The 26,000-nt window shown below is 37.7% G+C and overlaps 1 protein-coding gene across 1 annotated transcript in view; it reads right to left on the bottom strand.

Moving 5' to 3' along the window:
* The window catches only part of DGKQ (diacylglycerol kinase theta), an 80,550-nt gene extending 55,427 nt beyond the window's left edge, over nucleotides 1–25,123 (bottom strand). The window contains exons 1-3 of the mRNA XM_029285026.1: nucleotides 25,005–25,123; nucleotides 24,796–24,896; nucleotides 6,468–6,547 (exon numbers count right to left, since the gene is read on the bottom strand). Coding sequence (XP_029140859.1) covers nucleotides 6,468–6,547; nucleotides 24,796–24,896; nucleotides 25,005–25,123 — 300 coding nt within the window. The remainder of the gene's footprint in view (nucleotides 1–6,467; nucleotides 6,548–24,795; nucleotides 24,897–25,004) is intronic.
* Nucleotides 25,124–26,000: the final 877 nt, after the last annotated feature.

The raw sequence follows: 26,000 nt of genomic DNA, 5'->3' as shown, positions 1-26,000 counted from the left end.
AATAAGAACTAATGCAAAATACGTACCTCTTAACCTAATTATTTCTTAGAGAGAGGAAGAAAACTAAATGCCATTATAGCACATTTTATCTCTCTGGCAATTAAAAACCAGCTGCCTTTCACTTGATTAAAAGACATTGTATACATAGGGATAATATAAATTTGAAATAGTTAAGCAAATCCATGTGCCATCCTACTCAAAATAGAAATATAAACATGACTGAAAGCTCCTATAAAGTTTGAAAAGAAAAGGATATACTTTTGTCTTTTGGAAGACATACTTTGAACAAAAGTCCACAACATTTCAACAGGAGGATATAGCCAAGCAACAGATAAAAGCAGAGATAGGGAGAATTCTTACCATTATGTCATTCATTTATGTCTGTCTGTTTGTCTTATTGCCTTAGTTTTACAACTTGGAATTCTCTTTCTGAAACAAGTTCCCCCACCCCCACCGATACAAATGCAAAAGTCAGGATGTACTTTTAAAGGAAGATGCTAGAAATAGGTTTCTCAGATTGCTTGCTGAGTTTGCCTGCAGATTCAGAAAAATCTGCTGGACAAAAAAAAAAAAAATGGGAAACCTTGTGCAATTTTTAGATGGAGGTTACATCACACACTAACATTTTCTTTGGAATATTAGTTTGTAAGTGTGAATGCAATGATTGCTAACAGATGTTTTATTTACACTGGGTATGAGATCTCTTAAGAAACCAAGTGACCTTCAGCTTCATAAACCAATGTAGAAATGTTGGCCCTTAGAGACAAAAAACAAACATTTTAGTCACCCTTCTGCAGAAGTCATACTCAAACACACACACTGGGTGAGGATAAGGCCAATGTTTAGCACACTTGTCATGGACAGGATTTCCTAATACATTATAACCTTGGCGATGCTGTTCAATGTTAAAGAGCCAATCCCAAGTCATCCCACTGAAATGGTTCAGCCTAGTCCAGGGGTCTGCAACCTTGAGAACTTTAAGACTTGTGGAAGTCCACAAGTCTTAAAGTTCTCAAGGTTGCAGACCGCTGGCCTAGTCAAAGATGCACCTAATTTGTATCTTGGATAGAGTAAATCAATAAATCTCCTCAGAAATCTGCAGAATTAAATTAGTCACTCTTGGGACGAAGTGTACATAACAACCTTATCTGCAGCAAAGGAAGAAATAAGGTTTTTTTTTAAAAAAAAAAAAGAACACAACTCCCTGCCCATCTGTTCCCAGCCATATCTCTAAGCTGCTACAAAAATTTCACCCATCTTCCAATAAGAATTAAGAGTTTTGTTAAGGGAAACCACACTAGCTACAGAAAGCAGGTGACCAAGGAAAAACAAGGATTGGAAATGGACCTTACAACTGGAGTTTCTGATGGGAAAGAGCAGTTGAGAGACATGCCCAAAGCCCCTCAGCTAATTGCTGTCTCATTTGGTTTTCAAAGGTAAAACAAGTATGACTAAACCAAACACTGTAGTAGTAATAGTATCAGTAATATTAAATATTTTACTAAACATGCCTATCCAATGGCAAAACTCAGAGCATTCAATAACCACTCAATAACCCTCAATTTTGTTTTGTCTTCCCATGTAGAGCAAATAGGGAATGTTCCTGTCATGTTCCAAAAATGTTGGAAAATAAAAATAGAAACCTAACACAAAGGCTCACGCACAGCTACATACTAAATACCAGCATAGGTCAGTGTAAAGAAGGGAANGAATTGTCCATTCAAGCATTAAAACAGCTCTTTTTACTCTAAATAACACTAATATATGATTATACTTCCCTCTCATATTTGGGGGGAAAAAACTCTTAACAAACTTTATGAACATTAGTGTCATCCAAGGCCTTAGGCTTTAGCAAAAAGGCTTTGATGTAAAAAAAAAATTCAAACTAGACCATCTACTCAACAAATATCCTTCAGTTATATGAGCATTCTATGAATAATAGAACATGGAAACAGTGTAGAAATAAGCATAAACATACATTGTGGACCTTCAGATCATGTAGTACAGAAAACTGGAGCAGACACCTCAAGGGAATATTTCTCAACCTTAGCAACTTTAAGATGTATGGAATTCAATTGCCAGAATTCCCGAGGTAGCACTACTAGATACGGGTCAAAGTTGCTAAGGCTGAGAAACTCTGGCTCAAGTATTAGCATTCACAGATTGCATAAATAACTGAACACAACATTATTCCAGGAATGTAACCCATTAAACAGCTGCATAGTTGTTGCATATATAATGCAAAGATATATACTGCACACACACCTACATATATGCATGGTTTTAAAATTTAAACCAGACCGTAATATTTTATTAAAAAGAGCTATATATAACTCTGTGGATGGCATAGATATTAACAATCAAGTCTTCATTCCCTATCCCTCTAAGAGGGCAAAGAGGAGGAAAACAAAGGAATACAGGATTTGAAACCAAATTAACTCTCCCACAGAATCCAATTAATGGACTGTCTTGAAGAGTCTATCAAAAACAAAGATAATCTAGTTTCTGAAAAATAGATAAAACAGCCATAGTCAAAGTTTTTCAACATTAGGGTAACAAAAAAGTTGAATATGTGCCAACTTTCTCAAAGTCTATTTCCTTAGTCTTCAACAAAGTGCAGAAGAACAGCTGTGTCATTTCTGATTTTATTTGGAAGGAGTTTTGTTTGGACGGTACTAAGAATGATCTTGAAAACACAAAGATACAATGGCAGGATTCAACTGCAGGCGTTAAAAAAGTGAATGGGACAAGCCCTGTCTCAAGGTCGGTTTTTTGACATTATTCTGAATACTCAAAATCAGGACTTGCAAGACACTGACTACAACATGAGAAATCAGGAATTAGCCAGTTACATTCAAGCTCAGGGCTAAGGCTGATCTTAGAAATATGAAACAAATATGTTTGCTTAAGAAGTGGTAAGAACCATCTGAACATTTAATATGTAGACCAAAAAAGTGCTGCTTCAGATGCTAATAGCAATAGTAACTTCTAAATGAAGTTGCAGAGATTTTTTTTCCCATTAATTCATTTTAATCTGAAAAAGAAACCGGGAATTGAAAGGGTAAACCTTAACTCCTTCCCTTAAAACTTTAAAAATGGCCTGAAAAAGTAGGTCTCCCCCACTCCGGGGATCAAAGCTTCAAAGGGGCAATTGGGGATATGTGTACAGCCAACAGTCTGCCCACTGTAGATAAACAACTGATCCACACAAAAGTGTGCTTTCTCACTTCAAGATATTCTGCTTATCAAAATGCCCAGAGTGTCTTATGATGTTCCAATCAGCACTTATTCAACTGCTGTGTTTACTTCAATCAACATATATCTTTTCAGGTTCAAAAGTTCTGTTTAAATGCTGTAATTTATTAGAGTGTTTTGCAGCACTCTGAAAGCAATCCATTTACATCCATTTAAGAATATTTATAAATATAAACAAAAAAATGCTATTGTTCCATTCCATTACTTCCTTCACAATAGATATTAGACACGTGGAGAAACAGCACTCATCCAATTGTGTTAGAGCAATTAAATAATTATCAAGGAGGAAGAAAAGTGTTGAGCAACACTGAAAATATTGTAAAAAGGCAATGTACCTAGAATACAAGTTATTTTAAAGCAGCAGTGGCATAACAGTTTCAGTCAAACCAATATACCAAAGTCATGAACAGATTATTGAATTCAACATTATTTGAGAAGAAATTCCCAAGAAGAATCATATGCATACTTATACACAAAAATATGCATTGGAACTTACCAATACACAAAAAGCTTCTTAAATATCATGAGTTAGAGCCAGCTTGTAACTAAGCCCAAGCAACAAAGATTAGTCATAGTATGCTAACTCCATAATTCTCTGAAAGTTGTTGACACAAAACTTATCTTATTCATGCCAACCATCTGAGTTCACAAGACTTCATTTGACCTTGAATTCCATATCCTGCTTCAGAGTGACATGTTCAGTAAGATAGAGAGATGGTCAAATTTCAATTAACGTGGAGCTAAAATTTTAGTTGAAACTGATCCATTGCCAGATTTTCATCAATCTTGAAATTATAATTTAAAAATGCAGTTTATGATTTGCAATATTAATATAGTCTAAGAATACATCAGGAAAAATGTCTTTAACACCCTTCATGTGCCACAGCTTCTAAAAATAGCTACTTTATATAATCTGGAATGGGATTAGAGTATATAAATAAACATTTTCACACACAAAATAAATTGCTATTAAGCTTTCTGTTATTTTTTTTTAGTATTAAGAATCGAGTTGAATATTTACTTCATGCAGCTAATCCACAGCTGTTCTCTACCAAAGAAGATACTTCGTTAGGAAAATGTAATTAATAGGGACCACATCTTGGCTTGGAAAGCGAACAGCATTAAGTCTGCACAGTACTTGAATGGGTACGAAAATAGAGCAGTTGAGAAACATCTCCGAAGAAGGTAATAATAAGCCACTTCCTTACTGTGGCCAACATATTTATGAAGTCATTAGGAATTAAAGTTGATTTAGATGACACTCGTTTTAATAAATAGAAGTAGCTGAGACATTTTATGAAACCTTCTAAGGCTGAAGACTCTAAAACATTCAAAAATGTCATAGATTAAACCTGTGGCCTATATCCACATCACGTATACTACCATCTCAATGTTTATCAGTCTATTTTTCTCTTATATAAGTTACTGGGAGATGGGGGTGGGTGGGAAGGATACTGCATCCTCAAATAAAAATATAGCTTATAAATAGCACAACAATCAAAATAAAAAGCACACCCTGTACTCCTTCTGGTGATACCATTTCATCATCTAAAGATGTTCTTCAACCTTTACCACCAGACAGGAAAGTAAGTTGGGATCTCCAACCCATTCGTGATTTGGTTATAGCAACAATGAAATGGCCACCAACAATAACAACTTAACAAGATTCCCAATAAATAATAAATAGCAATTACATACACTGAATGATTGGCTTGTCTTCTTGTATATAGGAGTATGTCAATTTGATATTAACTTATATCAGGGTGAATTTTCCCCCAAAACTAAATCAGTATTTTTTATGCAGTATATTTAACAGTTTGCCCTGGTAATTTAGTTCCCACACAACACTAATACATATAATATGGTTTCATATATTATGCAACACAACAAGAAAAAAAAATGGCTTAGCTTTAGATACTAGACTAGTACTTGACCAAACTCTATACATATACACCAAAAAGTTTCTCTCTATTTTCGTTTTAATCATCATAGTCTACAATGACTTGCAATGACCATACAATGTCACTGCAATGCAGTACAATGAATGTACTTCTAAAATCCCAGAATTATCAAAAATATAAATATAATTCTGGATAAATTTGGATACTTTGATTACATTTATATATCAGCAAGTAAACTTTCTATTAACGTTAATTAGAGTTCTAGTAAATAAAGCTAGCAATATCTTTACATTAAAAACAGAAGGAATATTTTCAGGCATAGAAAATATTGAATATAATACCCTTAAATGCATATGCAGTACTTTTGCAGGATACAAACTGTTTGTTTACCCTTATATAACACTGATTGTACACATTAACATAGCATATTGCCAATTTTTGTGTGAAATGCTAAGCCAGGATTTTCAATCATGGTTTGTTGGGTCTCATAGAACATAAAACTATCCAACAGATCTAACTGAGGAGAAAATATAATGTAGTGATTGTCCTTTACATAAATATGTCATGACAAGCAAAGGAACATTTATTATTCTTCCTTTTTCATTAACATAACACCCAAAGACAAGTGAGGAGGAATGTTTTTTCATGAGAATGAGATGAGAGGAATTGCATAGTATGGCTGTGCAAGATATCAAGAGTCAAAGGGCAAAAGTGATATGGAGCACGTGGATCCTTATATAGCGCTATCAGAAAGATCTTAAACAAAATGTGCCTTTTCTCGGATATGTTTATTAGCTGTGAGGGCAGATTTGTGTTAGCCCAGGAAAAGATGAAGCAGTTTTAAAGGGTTCCAGACATATTACTGTTTTCACAAGCTCTGAATCACAGCATCTATGCACAGTCCTATTGGATTCCTTTTAATTTTTATTCATTTGTTAAATCTATAACCTGCCTTTTTCACAGGAGCTCAAGAAGTACATAGCACTTACGCCTACTTTTCCACAGCAACAATCCTATGAAATAGGTTGCGCTGGAGAAAGTGACTGATCTAAGTCACCCCGTCAGCTTCTGTGGCTGATGACAGACTAGAACGGGGGTCTTCAAACTCAGCCCTTTTATGACTCATGGACTTCAACTCCCAGAATTCCTCAGCTAGGCACGCTGGTTCATGAATTCTGGGAGTTGAAGTCCATGAGTCATAAAAGGGCCGAGTTTGAAGACCCCTGGACTAGAACCTGAATCTCCCATGTGCTAGGCATCCAGTTACACTCCATTGGATATTTAGCTTTTCCCAAAGCATGAGCAACTTACCCTTACAAGACTTGGAGCAATAGATGAACAAGGTATCTTCACATACTTCAGGCACTTCTCATGAGACATAAAATTGCAAACTGTGGAAAACAAATATACATGTCAATTTGTATTAAGAAACAGACAAAAGTAAAAGTCCCCCTTAGCCCATTCATTAAGATTCAATATAATGTGTTCTATGAATTCTTTTAGTGTCTTGATTCTCCTGCCAATTAGCTTTATTGGATGATGCTTTGTACAGATAATATGAAATATGGAGAAAAGCATCTTATTATCTTCATTCAATGAATAAAAATATATAACAAAAATATAAAAAATATAACTCCTTGAAGAGTTATGGCATTTCCTCATGGAAAAACAGCTCCCACTCCCTGATTCTTTAAATTTATTTTCTGTAGAATGTTTTCTGATATCCATGAACCAGAGGTATACATAATTTTCCAGCATATCATTGTTTTAAAATTAGCATTATAGTCTTGAATATTTTATTTTCAGTTTCTTTTCTAAACTGACTTTGAATTTGTCTCTTTCACAGCATTCTACGCTCTTCAAACTACAAGTAAAAGGTATAATATATGTGGCAACATAAACTCAAATTATGCAGGTGAAAACCCAATCTCTCTAAATTTCCAACAGGCTCTTTTCCAACTGTGAGTATGGACAATAAATAGAAAATAAAGAGCAATATAAATGTAACTTCTATTATTACACAAAACTAACCTTAAGACATTTTTCTGGTTATAACAATAAATAGACATTTTTAATAAACTATATAATAACAACAACAACAACAAAGTTGGAAGGGACCTTGGAGGTCATCTAGTCCAACCCCCTGCTCAGGCAGGAAACCCTATACCATTTCAGACAAATGGCTGTCCAGTGCTGTCAACTTCCAGTGTTGGAGCATTCACAGCTTCTGGAGGCAGGTTGTTCCACTGATTAATTGTTCTAACTGTCAGAAAAGTATGTGTCTAGATATCTTTATATAAATTTGTATTTTTGCTTACAGAATAATTTCTCTCATTACATGATCTCTTCAGTATAACACATATGGCCTTGAAATTATCAGCTACTAGATAGAGAAGCATAGTTTTTTTCGTCTCTAGATGTTAAGGTGAAGTACCATTAACAGTTAATTTTTCCTTTCCAACTTGTTTTACGTCATGCTGATTAAATTCTCTGCCAGCTAAAGTAACAGGCAAAAAGAGGATAACATAAAGTTTTGTAAAGTGTTTGGTTCAGATAATTACTTGAGAACACTGCAATGTAATTCAAGAGAGCAGAAAGCAGAATAGAGGAAAAATATTAAAGTCTTAAATGCATAGATTTTATTCTTTGCTGTAACACTTTAAACCAAGGGGTTTTAAATTATTGCAGGATGCAGAACCTGTTCATTAAAAAAAAAATCTGGCATCCCTGTTCAAGAGGAGTGAGGCTTCTGATTTTCTCCGTTAGAAACTAAGATTTGAAAAATCCTCCTTTATTCCAAAGTTGATTTTATAAAAAGGGTTGCTATGCAACAGGAATAAAATAATTTGGCAATCAAAAAGGACAAATTTCAAAACTTGCTATATCCAAAAGAATATTTTATAAATGTCAAACAAAGACAAATATTTTTGTCTGGCTTAGGAAATCATGCTGATATAATAAACACAACTTCTGCTGAAATGTTTGGGAAAGCAAGTTTGCAATACTATATAAATGAGCCATTTTAAATATATATTTACTTATTATTTACTTATTTGCATGATTTCGACTGAAATTCAGAATCAGGAACCTTTTCTCAGAGTTTCCTCTAACAGTTATTATGAATAATAGACTTTTCTATAATGTAGTGGATGACCTCAGAAAAATGACACATTACTATCATATTTTTTTTTTAAAAAAAAAAGTGAAACAGAACATTGCCATAACTACCCCCTTTTTAAAAAAAAATATGTTAAATGAAAGCTACAAAATGCACCTATTTTGCATATATATATATCCAGATACTGTATAGGTTTCACCCATAATGGCTGGATGAAAAGGCTGAGAAAGAAAAATGGCTCTCCGTGGGTGCATGGCTGGTTGGGAAATCCTGGGAGTTGAAGTCTACACATCTTAAAGTTGCCAAGGTTGTGAAATACTGCATTAAAACATCTGCGCATGCATTCCTCCAACTATTTCTCTTAAAGAGTTGAACTACATATTGCAATGACGTTCTGGAGAATCATCAATATAAAAATAAAACACCCACAAACAATCATCTTCCAGGTTATATTATGTTACAAGATCTTGCTCTGGATTCCAAATCATCCAATGTGAATTTAAAAAATCTCTATTTTCTCTGTAGTATTTTCCAAACCAATGAACACCCCCCCCCCACGTCCTATGATTTCTCTTTTATTTGCATGTACATGCCTCTCTCTGGCAATCAGAGTGTAATCCCAAACAAGGGGGCAGGGCTTTGTTCTTAAAACACCATATTCCTCTGTTTCCTAATTAAACGGTAGGATATTTCACTGATAAGTTCCCCAAGCTGTTCGTTTGTTGTATAAATCAGGGCAATGTCACAGTCAGCTACATTTTCTGTGCTGTTAATCTAGGATAAAATAGTAGGCAATTATATCCAGTTATGCAGAACTTAATTTCAGCATGAGACATGCAACGAATAGTTGTATAAATATTAACTTGGGCTAGAATTCAATTTTAAAAATTACTTCCATAATTTTAATTACTTTAGAATCACTTTAAAACCGCCCAGTCGGGTTTTTTTAAAAAATATATTTAAAATTACTCCCATAATTTTAATTACTTTAAAGTTTAATTACTTTAAAATTAGTTTAAAACTGCTTGGAGGTGCTAGGACTTGGGGGCACATACATTTAATAAATTATTATTACTTTAAACTATAGATGCTGACAAAAGTTCCAAAGAAAAGCAACAGCAATAACACTAATTCTGGCTAAATTCCACAAAACTTCTTGTTTTTTTTAATAAATTTTACACTACTTCCTGTTTCACAAATGGTTGTCTTAAAGCAGTGAATGCCATGGAACTCTTTCCATTGAAGTACATAAATGACAAGACAAGAAACAATGGATGGAAACTAATCAAAGAGAGAAGCAACCTGGAATTAAGGAGAAACTTCCTAACAGTGAGGACAATTAACCAGTGGAACATCTTGCCTTCAGAAGTTGTGGATGCTTCATCTCTGGAGGTTTTTAAGAAGAGACTGGACAGCCACTTGTCTGAAATAGTGTAGGGTCTCCTGCTTGAGCAGGGGGATGGACTAGAAGACCTCCAAGATCCCTTCCACCTCTATACTGACTGACTGAGTGAAATTGGCAAGATCTTCCAACTGCTTCCCCTCTCTTGCAACATGGCACATAGCTCAAGAGTTTACCCATTTTTAAAGAGCAGCTTTTCTATGGAGAATATAGGGAGCCAAAAAAGTATGACATATCTTTCCCAACCCAATTGAAGGTTGCAAAGAAATAAACATAAAGGGGCTCAAGAATTCTGTCCTTCTATCCGTGTGTCTATCAACAGAATAGCTCTCCAAAATCTGAAAAGATGATACAGATATCTTCAACTTACAACCATAACTGAGCCCAGAATTACAGCCGTAAGTCATGCCAGTTGTTAAGCAGGTTACCATGCGACCACGCCCAATTTTACGATCTTTTTGGCAGTGGTCATTAAGCGAACCATTGCTGTTGTTAAGCGAATGCTATGGTGTCTGCAATGGATGTTTTTTTTTACTAGAAATCAGAAGTAAACACTGGTTTCCAGCAAAAAAAAACTTAGTAAATCATGGTCAGGTGAATAAATGTGAGCTGGCTACCAAGCGCGCAAATGCAATCATGTGACCACATGGAGAGGGCAACCATCAGAACTTCCAATCTGTGTCACAAGTAGCCTTGGGGAGGTCAGTTGTAATTTTTTGTTATAAATCAAGGATTACATGCAATGGTGGGAGAAGCTGGCAAAAGAAAAAGCAAGTTCAAAAACTGGCCATATCTGACTTGAGGCTATGCAGAAAAATATTCCAGAAAAATCCCCCCAATTCATCCTCATAAGAGAAGCCTTTGAAGAAAAATTTGGAATGCTATTGACCAACCTTCCATTTTAAGCCCCCACCCCTCCTCCTTCCTGTCATGTGACTCAGAGCATGTGCAGCCTGGCCTGTGCTTCCCAGTGCTCACACACAGATATACGTTGATACATTGACAAAACGAGAGCAGGAAATAAACACAAAAATGTCAACACATAAATCCATTATACCAGTGTTTCTCAATCTGAGCAACTTTTAAGATGTGTGGACTTCAATTCCCAGAATTCCCCAGCTGGTATGTCCCTCTGGGAAATACTGGGAGAATTGAAGTTCACACATCTGAAAGTTGCCCAGGTTAAGAGCAGAATTTTAAAGATGAATTTTCCTTATGAATTTGCTTAACATTTGGCGCTGTTTTTTTGCCCCAATGTTTCAGCTACTTTTAGAACCAATCTAGAAGCTGCAGAGAAGAGACACTCTCCTCTCTTGATATCCCTCTCTTGATATCCCTTATTTGAGATAATGTGAGGTACAAAAATTCTGCAATTTATTTTTTTCTTGGCCAATGCTCTACCTGCTTAATTGCCAGCAACAGATATATTTACTGTTATTTCTTTCACTGGCATATAGTTCTGAAAGAAAATTGGAGAGGATGACTCATACTCATTCAGCCCTCTCAAGAAACTTGAACACCTTGGGTATGCATAAAGAAATAGGAACAAAAGAATAATAAATAATAGTATTTAAATATCTAACTCCATCTTATAGGGTGGGAACACCGAATTATACAGGTCTTGGAGGGAAAATCTTTGTCTCCAGCTTATCTGCAATTTGGCTTTTTTGCAATTAAACTCAAATATCACAGAAACTGTAATATGTAATATTATAAAAGCCACTGAAAAGTCACGTGAAATATCACAAAAGCTATAACCTATAGTTAACTGTTTAAAGATTGCAGTTAAATATTCCCTATTAAAATAAAGGACAATGTGTAAAATAAACTCAGCTGCACTGTTTATACTATCTCTATTAAAACACCTCAATGTTTTTTCGACTTCTGCATGATTGTAAAAAAATAAATAAAATCCAGCTGCTTTAAGAGTCACATGCCAGGTAATGAATAGATTTCTTAACCCATGGCATTTTTTTTCAACCGCATTTGCACAGAAAATAGAAAATAATAAGCCAAAGGAATTAGGGCAAAAGACATGACACAGGAAATGTAGTTAAATCTGGTTTTACCATTCATTATTCCTCTCCATACCTTTCAGCCTTGCTTCTACCCTGTCTGTGCACCACTTCATACACTGCCTTTATTCTTTAAACTTCTCACAACTCTCTTTCTGAGAACCTCATTATCTCCATCCAACCATGACTTCCTTGGTTTTTCCCCTCTTCTCGCTCATTCTTTTTTCCTTCATATATTTGATTTGTGATTCAGGCTTCATTCATTCTTTCTTTCTGCATGACTAAGTCACCTAAATGCTCTGATGTTAAGTCCACCACCTATGCATTCCTGATCCTATCCACTCCCATTTCTTAGGTGCCCTCTATTCGACTGTATAGCTCTTTTAAAAAAATGTCATCTCCATCAAAATCACAGTGCGTTTTCTCTCCTTCTTTTAATCTTAATAGTTCTTTGCTCTCTTTGACTACATCCTTTGCAACTATCATTTTTTTCCTATACAAATCACACAAGATCTCCACCTTAACCCCCTTCACTGCAACCATCATTCTCTTACATGTCTTTTTTTTCATTCTCAGCCTGTTTCACTTCATCATTCCATCAAGCATTCTTTTTCACTTTTCATTAGGCACACTTCTGAGGCATTCTCTAACGTAATTCTTTTTTACTGTCTTTGAAGCAGCTGCCCCATTTTTTTTTCTTACATTCACTTTCCATTCATTCTTCTGGGAAATTATTCTATATTCTTCTGCTTTCTTCCTGCAGTTATTCTACTCTAGTTTCTTTCACTTCTTTTTCCTCCCTGTCATGTTTCCATAGATCCAATCTTGATATTATAAGATAATGCCTTGTCCAGGATTCAGAACTTCTTATATCCTTTATTAATTATCTCAGTCTTTATAGTAAACAATGAAATCAGCATGGTTTTTGTTAATTCCTTTCCCATGTGTAAACATGAATAGAATTTTGATTCGACCATATACTTGAAACATGCCTTCTTCTAAGCAGATATTTTAAAAAAAGTTACTTGCACTTATTCTTGGGACTATGGATGTCTCATTATTTTATGTACATTTCATCTCATTCCTGCCATTCATTTCATCATCTAACAGGTTTTGTTCTTCTTCTCTGAATTAATTCAGAATGTTACACTATTTTTCCCCCAAACAAATCTTCATGTCACTGGAACACAACATGTACCTCTCACTAACCAATGTCTTCCTATTTTCATATGCATTCATAACCATGTGAGTTGTTTGAACTGGATGCTGTATAATTCAGAGTTGTTTGAGGACTTGAATGAGTTTCACAGGATTAAGGGGCCAATGAAGAGGAAAAAAGAAGCAGCACTGAAAACACTCAGCCATCCACGCCTGCCTCAATGCTGCAGGCGTCCACAGACATTTCTCTAAAGATGCAAGAGAAGGGATGGAGCATGTCAGCTGAGACTTAGTACCCCACTTCTCTTAATCAGGGTTTCCAAGAAAAAAAAATAACAAACAGGTTCTGCAGTCTGAAATAGTTTGAAAGCCCTTGATCTACTTGACACCAATCCATACTTTCTATCATGAATTGTAGACTTTTTTTCATAATTAATCCTACATCTTCACTTTCCTGCATGCATTTACCAATCCCACTCCACAAAATCAGACTGACTTTATTCAGATCGATTGTATCCTTCCCTTCACAGTCAGAGAAAATATCAGTTTTTCTATCTTTCATTTCATTCTTTGATTTCACTCCAATTCTTGCTCTTTTACCATGCAACATCTCTTACATTCCAAGTCACAGTCTTCCATATGCCAACCCGAATAGCATACTTAGCTATTGATCTCCATCACACATTTTGTTTTTGATCAAAGTTTTCATGTAACACTTTTTGGCAAGGTAAAAAAGCTGCAGATAGATTACTGGTCTTAGTTACAACTGTGCCCTGCATCGTATCTTCAGTTAACAATAAGAACAATACTGGGCAATTCTGATAATAATCAAAATAGAGCTGGAAGGGACCTTGCAGGTATTCTAGTCCAACCTCCTGCTCAGGCAGGAAACCCTATACCATTTCAGTCAAATGGTTGTCCTGTTTCTTCTTAAAAGCCTCCAATGATGAAGGACCTACAACGTCTGAAGACAAGCTGTTCCAGAGGTTAACTGTTCTCACTGTTAGAAAGTTTCTCCTTAATTCCAGGTTGCTTCTTTCCTCAACTAGTTTCCATCCATTGTTTCTTCTCTGGTGTTATGATGCTTTGGAAAATAGGTTGACCCACTCGTCTTTGTGGCAGTCCCTCAAATACTGGAAATCTGATACATTTTAGCCAGTACGCCACAAGTATGAACAAAGCCCAATTTTACCCCAAATATGCTATGGCATTCTACACAAGTTTGGATTAATTTATTCTACTATACATCATTAAAAACTACATGAGCCCTACTTTCAATATATTTATCTTTTCCATCTGGTGTAAAATAAGGAATGCATTCTTCTCCCTTTTAACAATCTTTTCTGCCTTTTGAAAGAAGGCTGTAATTGTTTCTAAGAGCCAAATATCCAGAATTAAATATTTTGTTCTAGTTTTTCTCACTGAGTGGGTGTGAGAAAAATGTGCCGGGTGTAATTCAAACTTTCTCTCGCAAAGGAACAGGCAATTCAAAAGAGCTATTATTCCATTTTTATTTCCATTCACTAATTGCGCTGAGTTCCACCACACTCACAAGTTCAACAAGAAAAACAATATCACAGTCTTTTATTAATGCTGAATCTATTTTTCTAATATACGCTTCAACCTCCTTGATAGCAAATACATAATCCTGGCTGGGGAGAATTTTCAGATCTTACTGAAAAGGACAAAAAGGGGTTAAAGAAATGTACAGTATTCTTGTAATTTTCCAGCGATGTAGTCTCCTATTTTAAGAAGCAACCACCTCCAGGCAACCAAGCAAGTAGTGGCTTGCACTTTCCCAGGTGGAACACATAGGAGCTTCTGGCCCCCAAAGGATGGACAGCTGCTAATGAATAGAGAAAACTGTGCTCATCATTCATGTCAACATATGGAAAGAAAGAGGAAGAACAACAAGATTATTGGAAGAGAGAATGAAAAGAAAGGAAAAAGCTGTAAAGCAGGGATCTCCAACTTCCCGAGGCTTTGGCCTACTCAAAACCAAGCCGGGTGAGAGGCGGGCCAACATGCACGTACACACCGGCCCACTGTTCACACAGCCCGGTTCCCCTCCCTCCCTCCAGCTAGGCCACCAAGCCACAAAGATTGGAGACCACTACTACAAAGCACTCAGGAAATCCCAAATAAGTATTTCCAAAATTAGACCACAAGTTGCTATTTCACCTCCACACTGACATGATTTAATTGGAAAAGGAAACCTTTTATATACTGCATGTAATATGCCAGAATCTCTGAAAAAGTTGCTGTCAGACAGTTTTCAAGTGACAGGAGAGGGGGGAAAAATATTAGCTATATTTATTTTAAAAAATCATTTTAAACTATAGCAAAGTAAAATTAAAATCAAAACTTAGCTTTTGACATAGTTCTGCATACTTCTTTGCTCTGGCCCAATCCAGGTTTTGGAGCACAATTCCCAGGATGTCTCACAAAAACCAAATGCAGTTTGAAAAAGTTTTGATGTAAATGGAGAAGACTTGACAACCAAACAGTCTCAAAAAACAACCACATTTCAGTAAAAAAAAATATGTATAAACATGACAAAACAGTTTTACAAAGACTTCCACACTGCAATTTAACTATATGGCAAAATCCTTTTATAGCTTTGTTTCTTAGAAAACTGGAAGTACTATAAACACAGCTATTTCTATAGTGCTATTTCTTCAGTCACTACTGGGGCTTAGTTGAAAGCTGTCCAGAAAATTACAATTGCTAGAAAATTTATTTGCAGCGAGAACGGGCTGCTATCCAGGTTTCATCTCTTAAGTACCAGTATTAGACAATATTCCCACTCAGGTGGATTAGGCCTCAGAGCAAAAAAATGTCCTTCTTCTGTCAGTTCACTGTGATATATTGCTGTTCTCTAGTATGTTGTGAAGCAATTATGAAACGCCAACAGGATCTGCTTTAGAATCCTAGAATAAAGGGGGCCTTTATAGTGTGTTATAAAAGTCCAGTTAGTTCTAAAAAGACACACATGAAAGCACAATGAATTAGCCACAAGTAAAATTTTGCAGCAGGTTAAGATCCTTCCACGTTGCAACTAACACCAGAGCCCCAGGCTTATATAGACTGACTTACAAAATACTAAATATCTATAAGGATCTCCAACAGTGCTGTGTCGTACTAGGAAAATCAGAAAAACACTTCTGCCAAATATGTTTTTGTGATGTGTTATCCCTTTCATTTTCTGCCTGCACAGGTATGTCCATATTCGGTTAGTTACTTTGACTACTAGTGGAATTTACAAAGGCTACCAAATTTCCCTTTACACAAACAGACGATAACAATACGCATGGGGTAAGGAAGGACGCTTCTCAATGTAAAGTAGATCCAAAAGAATTAACTTCACCTAAAGTTCAGCTCTGCAACTTTAGCTAAATATTAAGAAAGGAAAGATGAGAATACTTTTTGGCAGGTCTGTGCCCCAGAGGAAGTATCCATACAGCATTACAGCAAGCACATCAAATTGTATTAATGCTACAGGAACGATGTCTATATTAGTTCCATATGCTAGCTTGCTCATCCCACAACGACTCTAAATTTAGCTCTCTCATTTTTTTAGATACTGTATGTTCACCTTAAGAAATATTTTTGTCATGCAGCTTATAGACAAATATAAACCTTTGACTTATGGACAAATATAGATAAATTTTGACTTTCATCGTAATTTTTATTATATCAATGGTACGAAGTGAAGTACTTGTTTATTAAAAGAGACCAACTACATTTTGGCAAGAATTCAACAAAATGTCTTGATGAGGCTAAGGACCAGAATGAGATACCTTTTTGCAAGATATTGCAGGAAAAAAATAATACAGATTATATCATATTAAATAATAGAATATACTTAACTAGGGATCTTATTTAAGTAAGCATGAACTGCTTCTAACAATAATTCCAAGCTGCACAGATTTCCCACAAAAAAGAAACCCAAGTGATGCCATGGGATTTATTTGCAGGAGCAGGACTGAAGGCTGAAGGCATATCTTCTTCCAACCTCAAGGGCAGCCCATACCTATTCTTCTTGAATCCTGCCTGGGAGGAGGCTCCGTGGTATCCGAAGCAGGACATCCAGATTCAGTCACAGTTTTATTCCATACAGCATTAACCTTGTGAACTCTAAATATTAATCACTGCCCAACTTGAATACATAATGGAAGGAGGAATCCTTCCATTATGTATTCAAGTTGGGCAGTGATTAATATTTATATGTTACTTATATGTAAGGGTGTAGGTCTATACATATGTTGTATATAGTATGTTTAAATGTGTGTTATGTATTTGAGAGCACGCACCTAAATTTCATTTTTAATGTGTGCCATTGTGTCCACAGTAAAAAATGACAATAAAGGTTGTCTGTCTGTCTGTCTGCCTGTCTGCCTGCCTGCCTACCTATCTATCTATCTAATTCTGATGACCTGTCCATCTAAGTGGCGTAATAGAAGATAAAAAAGAATACTTTCCAAAGAGCGTAGAACCAGGACCAGCAAGCAGTGGCCAAAATACACTTTTCATTCCCAAACGCTGGCCAAAGCCCTGTTCCCAAGTAGGAAAGAAAGCTACTTGATGTAATGATCTGTGAGAATATCCCTGAGAGAGAGGAAAAGGAGAAGATGGAGCAACAATCTAGGCAACAGTGAGATAAGAGGCAACTTAGCCTAGAGCAGGGATAGGCAACCTTGGCTCTTTTATGACTCGTGGACTTCAACTCCTGGCTCAGGAATTCTGGGAGTTGAAGTCCACGAGTCATAAAACAGCCAAGGTTGCCTACCCCTGGCCTAGAGAAGCAGTAGGGTGTGACAAATGTCTCAGAAGTGACCCTCCCTAGTTTCTTGAGGTGTAAAAGCGAAGAGGAAGAGATGTATTTTCAAAATACATCTTGCAAAACTCTTTACTGTAGCCTTACAATAAAGGTACAATTGGTACTCATAGTTAGTGATTCTTGTCTGGAGTACCCCTCAGGGCTGATACTTTCTCACTGTATATTTTAGGAGACCTCAGCATCAAGTGCATATCAAGGTGTTGCAGTTAACTGAGAACCAGAAATGTTTTCTCTTCCGGGAGTCAGTGCATTCTTAGGCCTCTCTTTCCCAGTGCATCTCCTCCATCTTGGGTGTTAAATTTTACTCAATTTTTTAAACCATGGATCTGCATGATCTGAACTGAACCAGGTAGATGGCAGTCCTGCACTTGACTCTATATGCAGGTAGTCCTTGACTTATGACCATAATTGAGCTTGGAGTAAGTCATTGCGGTTGTTAAGTTGAGGCATCACATGACCAGACCAACTTCTTTGATATTTTTTGCTGTGGTCGTTAAGCAAAGGAGATTAAGCAAATCAATTTTTCCCGTGGATGTTTTTTTTTTTTGCCGAAAACCCGAGGCAAACACCACAAACTGGCAAAACAAATCCCAGTCATGTGACCACGGGATGCTGCAAATGACCATAAAGCTGAACCCAGTTCCCAAGTGCCAAAATGCAATCACGTGACCACAGAGGTATGTGTGAGACCACAGTAATTTTAAAAATGGTCGTGAGCAGCTTTTTTGGGGGGGGGAGGGGTTCATTGTAACTTTGAATGGTTGTTAAGCAATTGGTTGTAAGTCAAGGATTACCTGTATCTGATTAATAGAGACATTCTTCAGAATCTGATAATATAAATACACAGCTCTAAGATTTGTTCTGGAATAATTGTTTCATTTATTGTTTTTGTATTTAACTTTGTACAGGACGAAGCTTTAAATGGAAATTTAGTTGAATGCACCTTGGTGATTAAAAAAGCCTGCCTTCTAGTAACCAGGTGGTTACTATTCATGTCATTTCCTTCGGCAGCAATACAGAAATGGCTTGCCGTTGCAGGATAGCAAAAAGTGAGGCAATGTTAAATGAGTATCAGAGAAGTTCTGCTTAATACTAGAATTATCGGTAGCTAAAATAAATCAAGCCCAACATAACACAATGCTATGCAAGAGTTCAAGTCCTGCGGAGCAACGTAACAAGCATGGCCGACTGCAAAGGAAGAAAAGGAAACTGCAAACAAAGATACAAAACTTTCCAAGAATAGAAATCTGATACTAATCAAGAAAATGTCAGAAATGAAGACTCTCCTCCAAGTCTTTTTCAACTTCACACTCTCCAGATATACAGAAATTACAACTTCTAGAATTCATAGCCAAGGCTGCTGAGGAAAGCTGCTCCAAACCATTGTACGGTGAATCAGAAATTGGCAGTAGCACACTTTAGGTTTACACAGTTTTTGTTTCATTGTATATAAGCACAAGAGTTTCTACTATAAATTAATGACGGGTGAATTGTGCTACTGGGTTCTAATATAACACGTTATTTTTTTTTCCTGGATCTCAAATTACATTTTAAAAAATATATCAGAGCTTCCTCTTTCTTCGGTACAACTTTCTTCTTTAAAAGTGGTTAGCTTTATAGTTTTAATATGGCATTGTATGCTGTTTTAACGTTTGATTGGGAGCCACCCAGAGTTGGCTATAAGAAGGGTGGCTTATAAATATTTTAAATAAATAAAATAATCGCAGTTCCCTTTTTAATCAGAGTTCTGTAACGTGTATTGTATGTATATTGTAACAATGAAAGAAGATGGTTCCTATCAACTCAAACACTAATATTAAATCCTAATTAAATCAGACTTTAAGGAGGTGGTGAATTTACACATAAAAAGAGAGATGTCAACATAAGACATGGCTAAGAGATGGAAACATTAGAGGTCACATTTAATACAGATGACACTGATGTGGTAATGAATAAAAAGAATTCATCACCAAGAAGGCTGAATTATTGTCTCCCTACTTCTTGTAGAATATTCTATATTTAATCATATTTTTAAATGACAGTGATGGTGATAGTTCTAACATAGGTTAGAAAGTTTTCAGATAATTAATAATCACTAAAATTATGTAAACAGAAAAAAGGTTATGGTGACTTAAATAGAACATCCCTAGTTGCGGGGAAATTATTCAGAATATATTTTTTAAGAATGTTCTGAAAGAAACAACATGCTCTCCTTTTTCAATGTACTCCAAGCTAAATAAAAGGAATTTAAAAATGCATTTTCGATCCCTCAATCATGTAGCACAAAGAACTACATTGCTAGAGAACATATGAATACTGATATTTCTTGGCTAATTCATGGCACAGCATTTTCAGTAGTTACCAGCTAAGGAACAGAGAATAAGAAAACAAAGTACTAATTCAATTATTTTTGTGAGATGGTATTAGAGTCCTCTTGAGCTATTGCTCTCATTTAGCTGAACTTTCTCCTCTGCCAATAATACATTGCTCAATTATTTATAAAAAATATGTGCTAACTTCTTCTTCTTCTTATGTATTTGAATAAGTTCTTACTTCGTTCTTGTTATACAACAAAAGGTAAAGAAACAATAGTCACTTGGATACTAGCTTGGATACAGAAGCTGATGCAAGAGAATTACTCTTCCATTCATGCACACTCCATGATATTGCTCAACTATATCCAGCAATACAGCAAATTACTCACTTTCCCTATTTCCTTACCTGGCTTACACACCCCATTGGATGTTTATGCAATAGGGCTATGAGCAATGCTTAATCATGGTCCCGGGGCTTCAGATACAGTGAATTATCCTTCTTGATATGACCTTCCTGTTCAAGTCCATCTTACGTCTGTATCATAACTATGTCTATGTCATAGTTAATTACAACAGATCAATATAGTATCAAGAAAGTTCAATCCTAATATGTATGCAGAAAGAACAAACAGCTGCTTCCTTCCAGAGCCATAAAAATAGGGGAAGGAAGGAAGCAGCACAGCAGAGAAATATACAGCCTCAAAACTTCAGATATGTTCCGTGTGCCTGCAAGATAACTTCCCTTCAGAATTACATGAAAGAACACAAGGGAAGCAAAATCAACATGTTATCCCATGGTGTTCTCATGCTTCTCTTACTTTAGGGAGAATAAATCAAACCAATTTGAAGGAACCCCTTCCACTGAAGCCTCATCTGAGTAGACCCCCCCCCCAAGGGTGCATCAATAGTTAAGAGAAACAAGCAAAGTAACCTGAAATAAAGACACCAAAACTGTAGAGAATGCTTCAAACAGGACTAAAACTACAGGTCGACTTACAACAGTGCATTTAGTGACCGTTCAAAGTTACAACAGCACTGAAAAATGTGACTTATGACCATTTTTCACACTTACAACTTCTGTAGCCTTCCCATGATCACATGATCAAAATTCAGATGCAGGCAACTGGTTTATATTTATGACTATTGCTGTGACCTAAGATCATGTGATTACCTTTTGTGACCTTCTCACAAGCGAAGTCAAAGGGGGAAACCAGATTCACTTAACAACCATGTTACTAATTTAACAACTGCAGCGATCCACTTAACAACTCTGGCAAGAAAAAATGTGAAAATGGGACAAAAGTCACTTAACAAATGTCTCACTTAAAAACAGAAATTTTGAGCTCAGTTGTGATTATAAGTTGAGGAGTACCTGTATGCCTCTGTAGGAAAAACCCATCACAATAAAACAAAATAAATATGTCTTTAGAATACAAAACTTAAATACATCTTCAGAATACATCTTTATAATTTGTCCCCAAAATAAATATAGGCTTGTGGGAGATTACGGTAAACAACTGATACATTACAAACAATGCAGTTCATTATTGTGGAATAACAACATACTCTTATCAACAGCGGAAAATAAAAGTACATATTCCCACGTTGTATATCCTACAAATCCTGGAATTTTTAGAGAACACGTGATTGGATTCAGATACTGTAAATTTGCTAGCCCATTTACATCACCCCACAACCAGTGTAATTTTCCCTATCATTTGACCAAGCCTTCCAAGTGTTCATGTATAAGAATTATTCTTCAATTCTGGCATTGGCTGAATTAAGTTGTTCTAATGGGAATCCCACAAACATACCTTAGATCAGGGGTTCCCAACTGGGGGTGCGAAAACTTGGGTTTTCAAAATTATAGTGTATATGCATAATTCATTGTCGTTATTTCAAACTTTTGTAAAGGGTGTGAAAATATATCAGAATCGTTCTAGGGGTGCGGGGTATAGAAAAGGTTGGGAGCTGCTGCCTTAGATGGACATTAAGGCCTCAATCCACATGGACTGAAAGCTCATGTTGCCAGCATATGTACCAATAAAGCAAGAAATATGGTTGGGCATGTCATAAATGGTTTTGACATGAACATTTTCCTTTCTCTTCCCCTTAATCATCTTCTCTGAATTAATGACCTATCCATCTCCAAGTATTAAAAGTACCAAACAGAGGAATTGCAACCCTCAGTAGAACTGAGGTTACTAAATGGGATGACACAGGGATATCAGGCTTTCTCTAGAAAAGGGCAATGATAATTAGAGATGCCATGACTTAAACCTTACCACAGAGCTATTGAAATAATAATAATAATAATAATAATAATAATAATAATAATAATAATAATAATAATAATAATAATAATAATAATAATAATAATAATAATAATAATAATAATAGAGTTGGAAGGGACCTTGGAGGTCTTCTAGTCCAATCCCCTGCTCAGGCAGGAAATCCTATACCATTTCAGACAATTGGTTGTCTAGTCTCTTCTTAAAAACTTCCAGTGTTAGAGCATTCACAACTTCTGAAGGCAGGTTGTTCCACTGATTAATTGTTCTAACTGTCAGGAAATTTCTCCTTAGTTCTAGGTTGCTTCTCTCTTTGGTTAATTTCCATCCGTTGCTTCTTGTCCTGCCCTCAGGTGCACTCCTTCTTCTTTATGGCAACCCCTGAGATATTGGAAGACTGCTATCATGTCACCCCTCGCCCTTCTCTTCATTAAACTAGACATACCCAATTCCAGCAACTGTTCTTTATATGTTTTAGCCTCCAGACCCCTAATCATCTTTGTTGCTCTTCTCTGCACTCTTTCTAGAGTCTCAACATCTTTTTTACATCGTGGTGACCAAAACTGGATGCAGTATTTCAAGTGTGGCCTTACCAAGGCATTATAAAGTGGTATTAATACTTCATGTAATCTTGATTCTATCCCTCTGTTAATGCAGCCTAGCACTGTGTTGGCTTTTTTGGCAGCTGCAGCACACTGCTGTGCAAGTATGCAAGAGCAAGACTGACAGCTAGAATTCTTTTAGTCTTTATTAGCCAAGTGTGACTAATGTCTCCAGTGCATAAGCTCCCAGTCCTTAAAGAATATATTTATATACTGTGCACAAATTATTTGTATGTATTCTTCACACTCACAATCCGTATAACGGTATATATTCACTTTAACTGCTTTCATTAATAACATCCCAGTGGTAACTAAAAAGAGATTCATCCAGATGTTCACCATAATAATTGCCCACTTACAGGCCTGATCATATCAACTACAGATGACAGCAGATTTTAAGGTATCAAGTCTCTATAAATAACAGCTATTTCCTCTGAAACGATTGATCAAGTACAAAACTGGCTTTAAAACTGCCCTTTCTTCCACATTTGATTGATCCTCAAATTTATGGAAAGGAAAGGAGATAAACCTCTGTATCAAAGGTTGTGTTTTGAAGTGGATGCAATATCCCAATAGGCTCTTCAAATTCAGAGGCAAGTCCTCATAGTATAACCTTGCTTTCCTTTCAAGAAATCCTTGGTGCTGGGCAATGGTTAAAAATCAACAGGCATTATTTATGCCAGCCCATAGAGAAATAAAATAAGGAGATAAGTTTTACCTCCTGTATTATTACATACATGACAGTTCCTCAGAAGACAAATATTGGCAATACTGTGAGAGAAAGTCCATTTTATCTGTGGTGCAAAACAGGGCAGGGAAGTATTTTTCCCAGGATAAAAATAAAGAGATAAGAAAATTGCAGCCTTTCAGACAAGCCACTATTAAGTCACAGAAACTTTTATCAGTAGAACATTGACAGTTTTACTCTGCCTCTGCATCATTTACAATTCAGGAAGCTTTTCTTTTTCCTAAGAGAAGTTATTTTCATCTGCTAATAACCTGCCCATGCCACAGAGCCATTTAAGAAAGGAAAAACCTAGTTTGGCAAATAAACAAGAGGAAGTCATTTGCATTTGCTGTTCCAGTAGGGAAAGCTTTTGCGTACACAAAGATGAAGGGATAGAAAAAGTTTTTTCCCTCAATTAATGTGTGCCAGGCATCCATGATTAGAGTGAAGGGATACTCCTCCCTCCTTAAAAAAAAAAACCTGCAAACATAAAAAAAATGGGCAATTTTAAAAAAAGAAACACTTTGCACTCAGACAGACAGCTTTACTTGGTAGAAAGAAGATCAAGAAAACATCAGCTGTTGGCTATTTCTCAGCATAAGACCTCAAAAATGGGGTGCGGAGGGAGGGGGGAGAGCTGCTATAACATCCACAACTAGACAAGCAAGTAGACAACGCCATTGGCAAGACAAACCCAAATCCCCCAAAAAAATAATACACTGCTAGATTTTCAAGTCCCCCAGAACTCTCCAACCAGCAAGATGGCTTGCATTCCAGGTTGCCCCATGAGAAGAAATGGGCCGAATTGATCGATCGATCGATCGATTGATTTTGCATCAATTACCCACGTTTATTTAAAGAGCCCCATATTGGAGAACTCATTCATTCTGGGTTTTTACTAACCACAGTTTACAAAGGTCCTAAAGATACTGCGCAGCTGGGCAAACATGAGATGGAGTGGCGGCAGCATCCCTACGGGGAGAACAAGCTTCCACTCGCCCGAAGTCGGGAGGGGAGGGGGGTTTGGGGAGGTGGAGGGAGCGGAAAAAAAAACAAAACACGACAGGCACTCTCCCCCTTGGGCGCTCCCCCACCCGCGGAAGTGGCGAGACCGGCCGTCCCCCGCGTCACGCGCCCGCCACGAACACTTTCTTCGGCACCGCAGCGTTACCTTCGCAGAGGTAGCCGGCCAACCCCCAGATGAAGTCGGTGCAATAGTGGCAGAAGGTGGGCTTGGTGAGGGTGACCCTCCTGAAGCAGTGCCCGGGCGGGCTGCCTCGAGCCGTCGGCGGGGGCGGCGGGGGCGGCTGCTTCGGGGAGGCAGGCGGCGTCTGGGGCTGCTGCTGGTGGTGGGTTTGCTGCAGAGAAGTCGAAGAGGACGACGACGACGACGGCGGCGTGGGCAGCGAGCGGCTCTTGCCGCCTCTGCCCATCAGTGGGCTGGACGCCGGGCTCAAGCCGCGGCTGCCTCCCAGCAGGGAACGGGCTCCTTCTGCCATGCCGAGGCGGCGCGGCGACAATTGCTGCTGCCGGCGTTCCCGAACCAGCGCAGTCTCCCGCTTTTGGCGAAGGCGGCTTTCCCTCTTTTCCCAAGCGGACGCGGGGCGCTTGCTCGCTCCTGCTCCGGGCCGCCTCCAGGGACGCCCCGCCAGCGGCAACAGCAACAGCAGCGGCGGCGGCGGCTCTAGAGAGACTTCCGCCGCGCTGCCAGGCAAGCCAGAAAGACGGCGGGCCGTGGGCGAAGAGGAGGAGGAGGAGGAGGAAACCGAGGAGGAGAGGGAGGGACGCAGAGGGCGGCGCTTGGAGGCGCGAACGGCCGCTGCCCGCCTTCGCCTCGAGGCCGCCTCCTGTCGGGCCGGCCGCGAGTTGAGCCGGAGTCTGGGGAGAGGGGTGAGGAGGACGCGGACGCCTCGAGCCTGAATGGCAGCGTGGCTCCGTCGGTGCCAGCCTCTTGCGCGTCTCGGGGGAAATCAGCCCTCCAGTCTGGATGCCGCACCGGCCTCTGAGGTTAATCAGACGGAAGGACGTCAGGCACAAGTGGCGGGACCCACCTGCCCCTCTCGCCCACTTGGCCCTACAGGGAGGGTGGCGTGGGCAACTGGGCTGAAAAAAGTCCACACGGAAGAACCACGCATAACTCTTGGCCCGACGTCCACTGTACTACCGTAGTCGTCTGGATTTTTTTCAGGTCTGGTATGATGGCCCTAATACCGGTAGTCCTCGATTTATGGCCACAATTAAGGCCACAATTTATGTTGCTAAGTGAAACGTGGATTAAGTGGATTTTGCCCCATTGTACAACTTTTTTTTGCCACTGTTGTTAAGTGAATCGTTGCAATTGTTAGGTTAGTAACAGGGTGGTTAAATGAATCTGGC

Source organism: Protobothrops mucrosquamatus, unplaced genomic scaffold, assembly GCF_001527695.2.
Source record: "Protobothrops mucrosquamatus isolate PMUCROS unplaced genomic scaffold, P.Mucros_1.0 scaffold1199, whole genome shotgun sequence".
Lineage (NCBI taxonomy): Eukaryota > Metazoa > Chordata > Lepidosauria > Squamata > Viperidae > Protobothrops > Protobothrops mucrosquamatus.
This window is presented reverse-complemented; position numbering and strand designations above follow the sequence as displayed.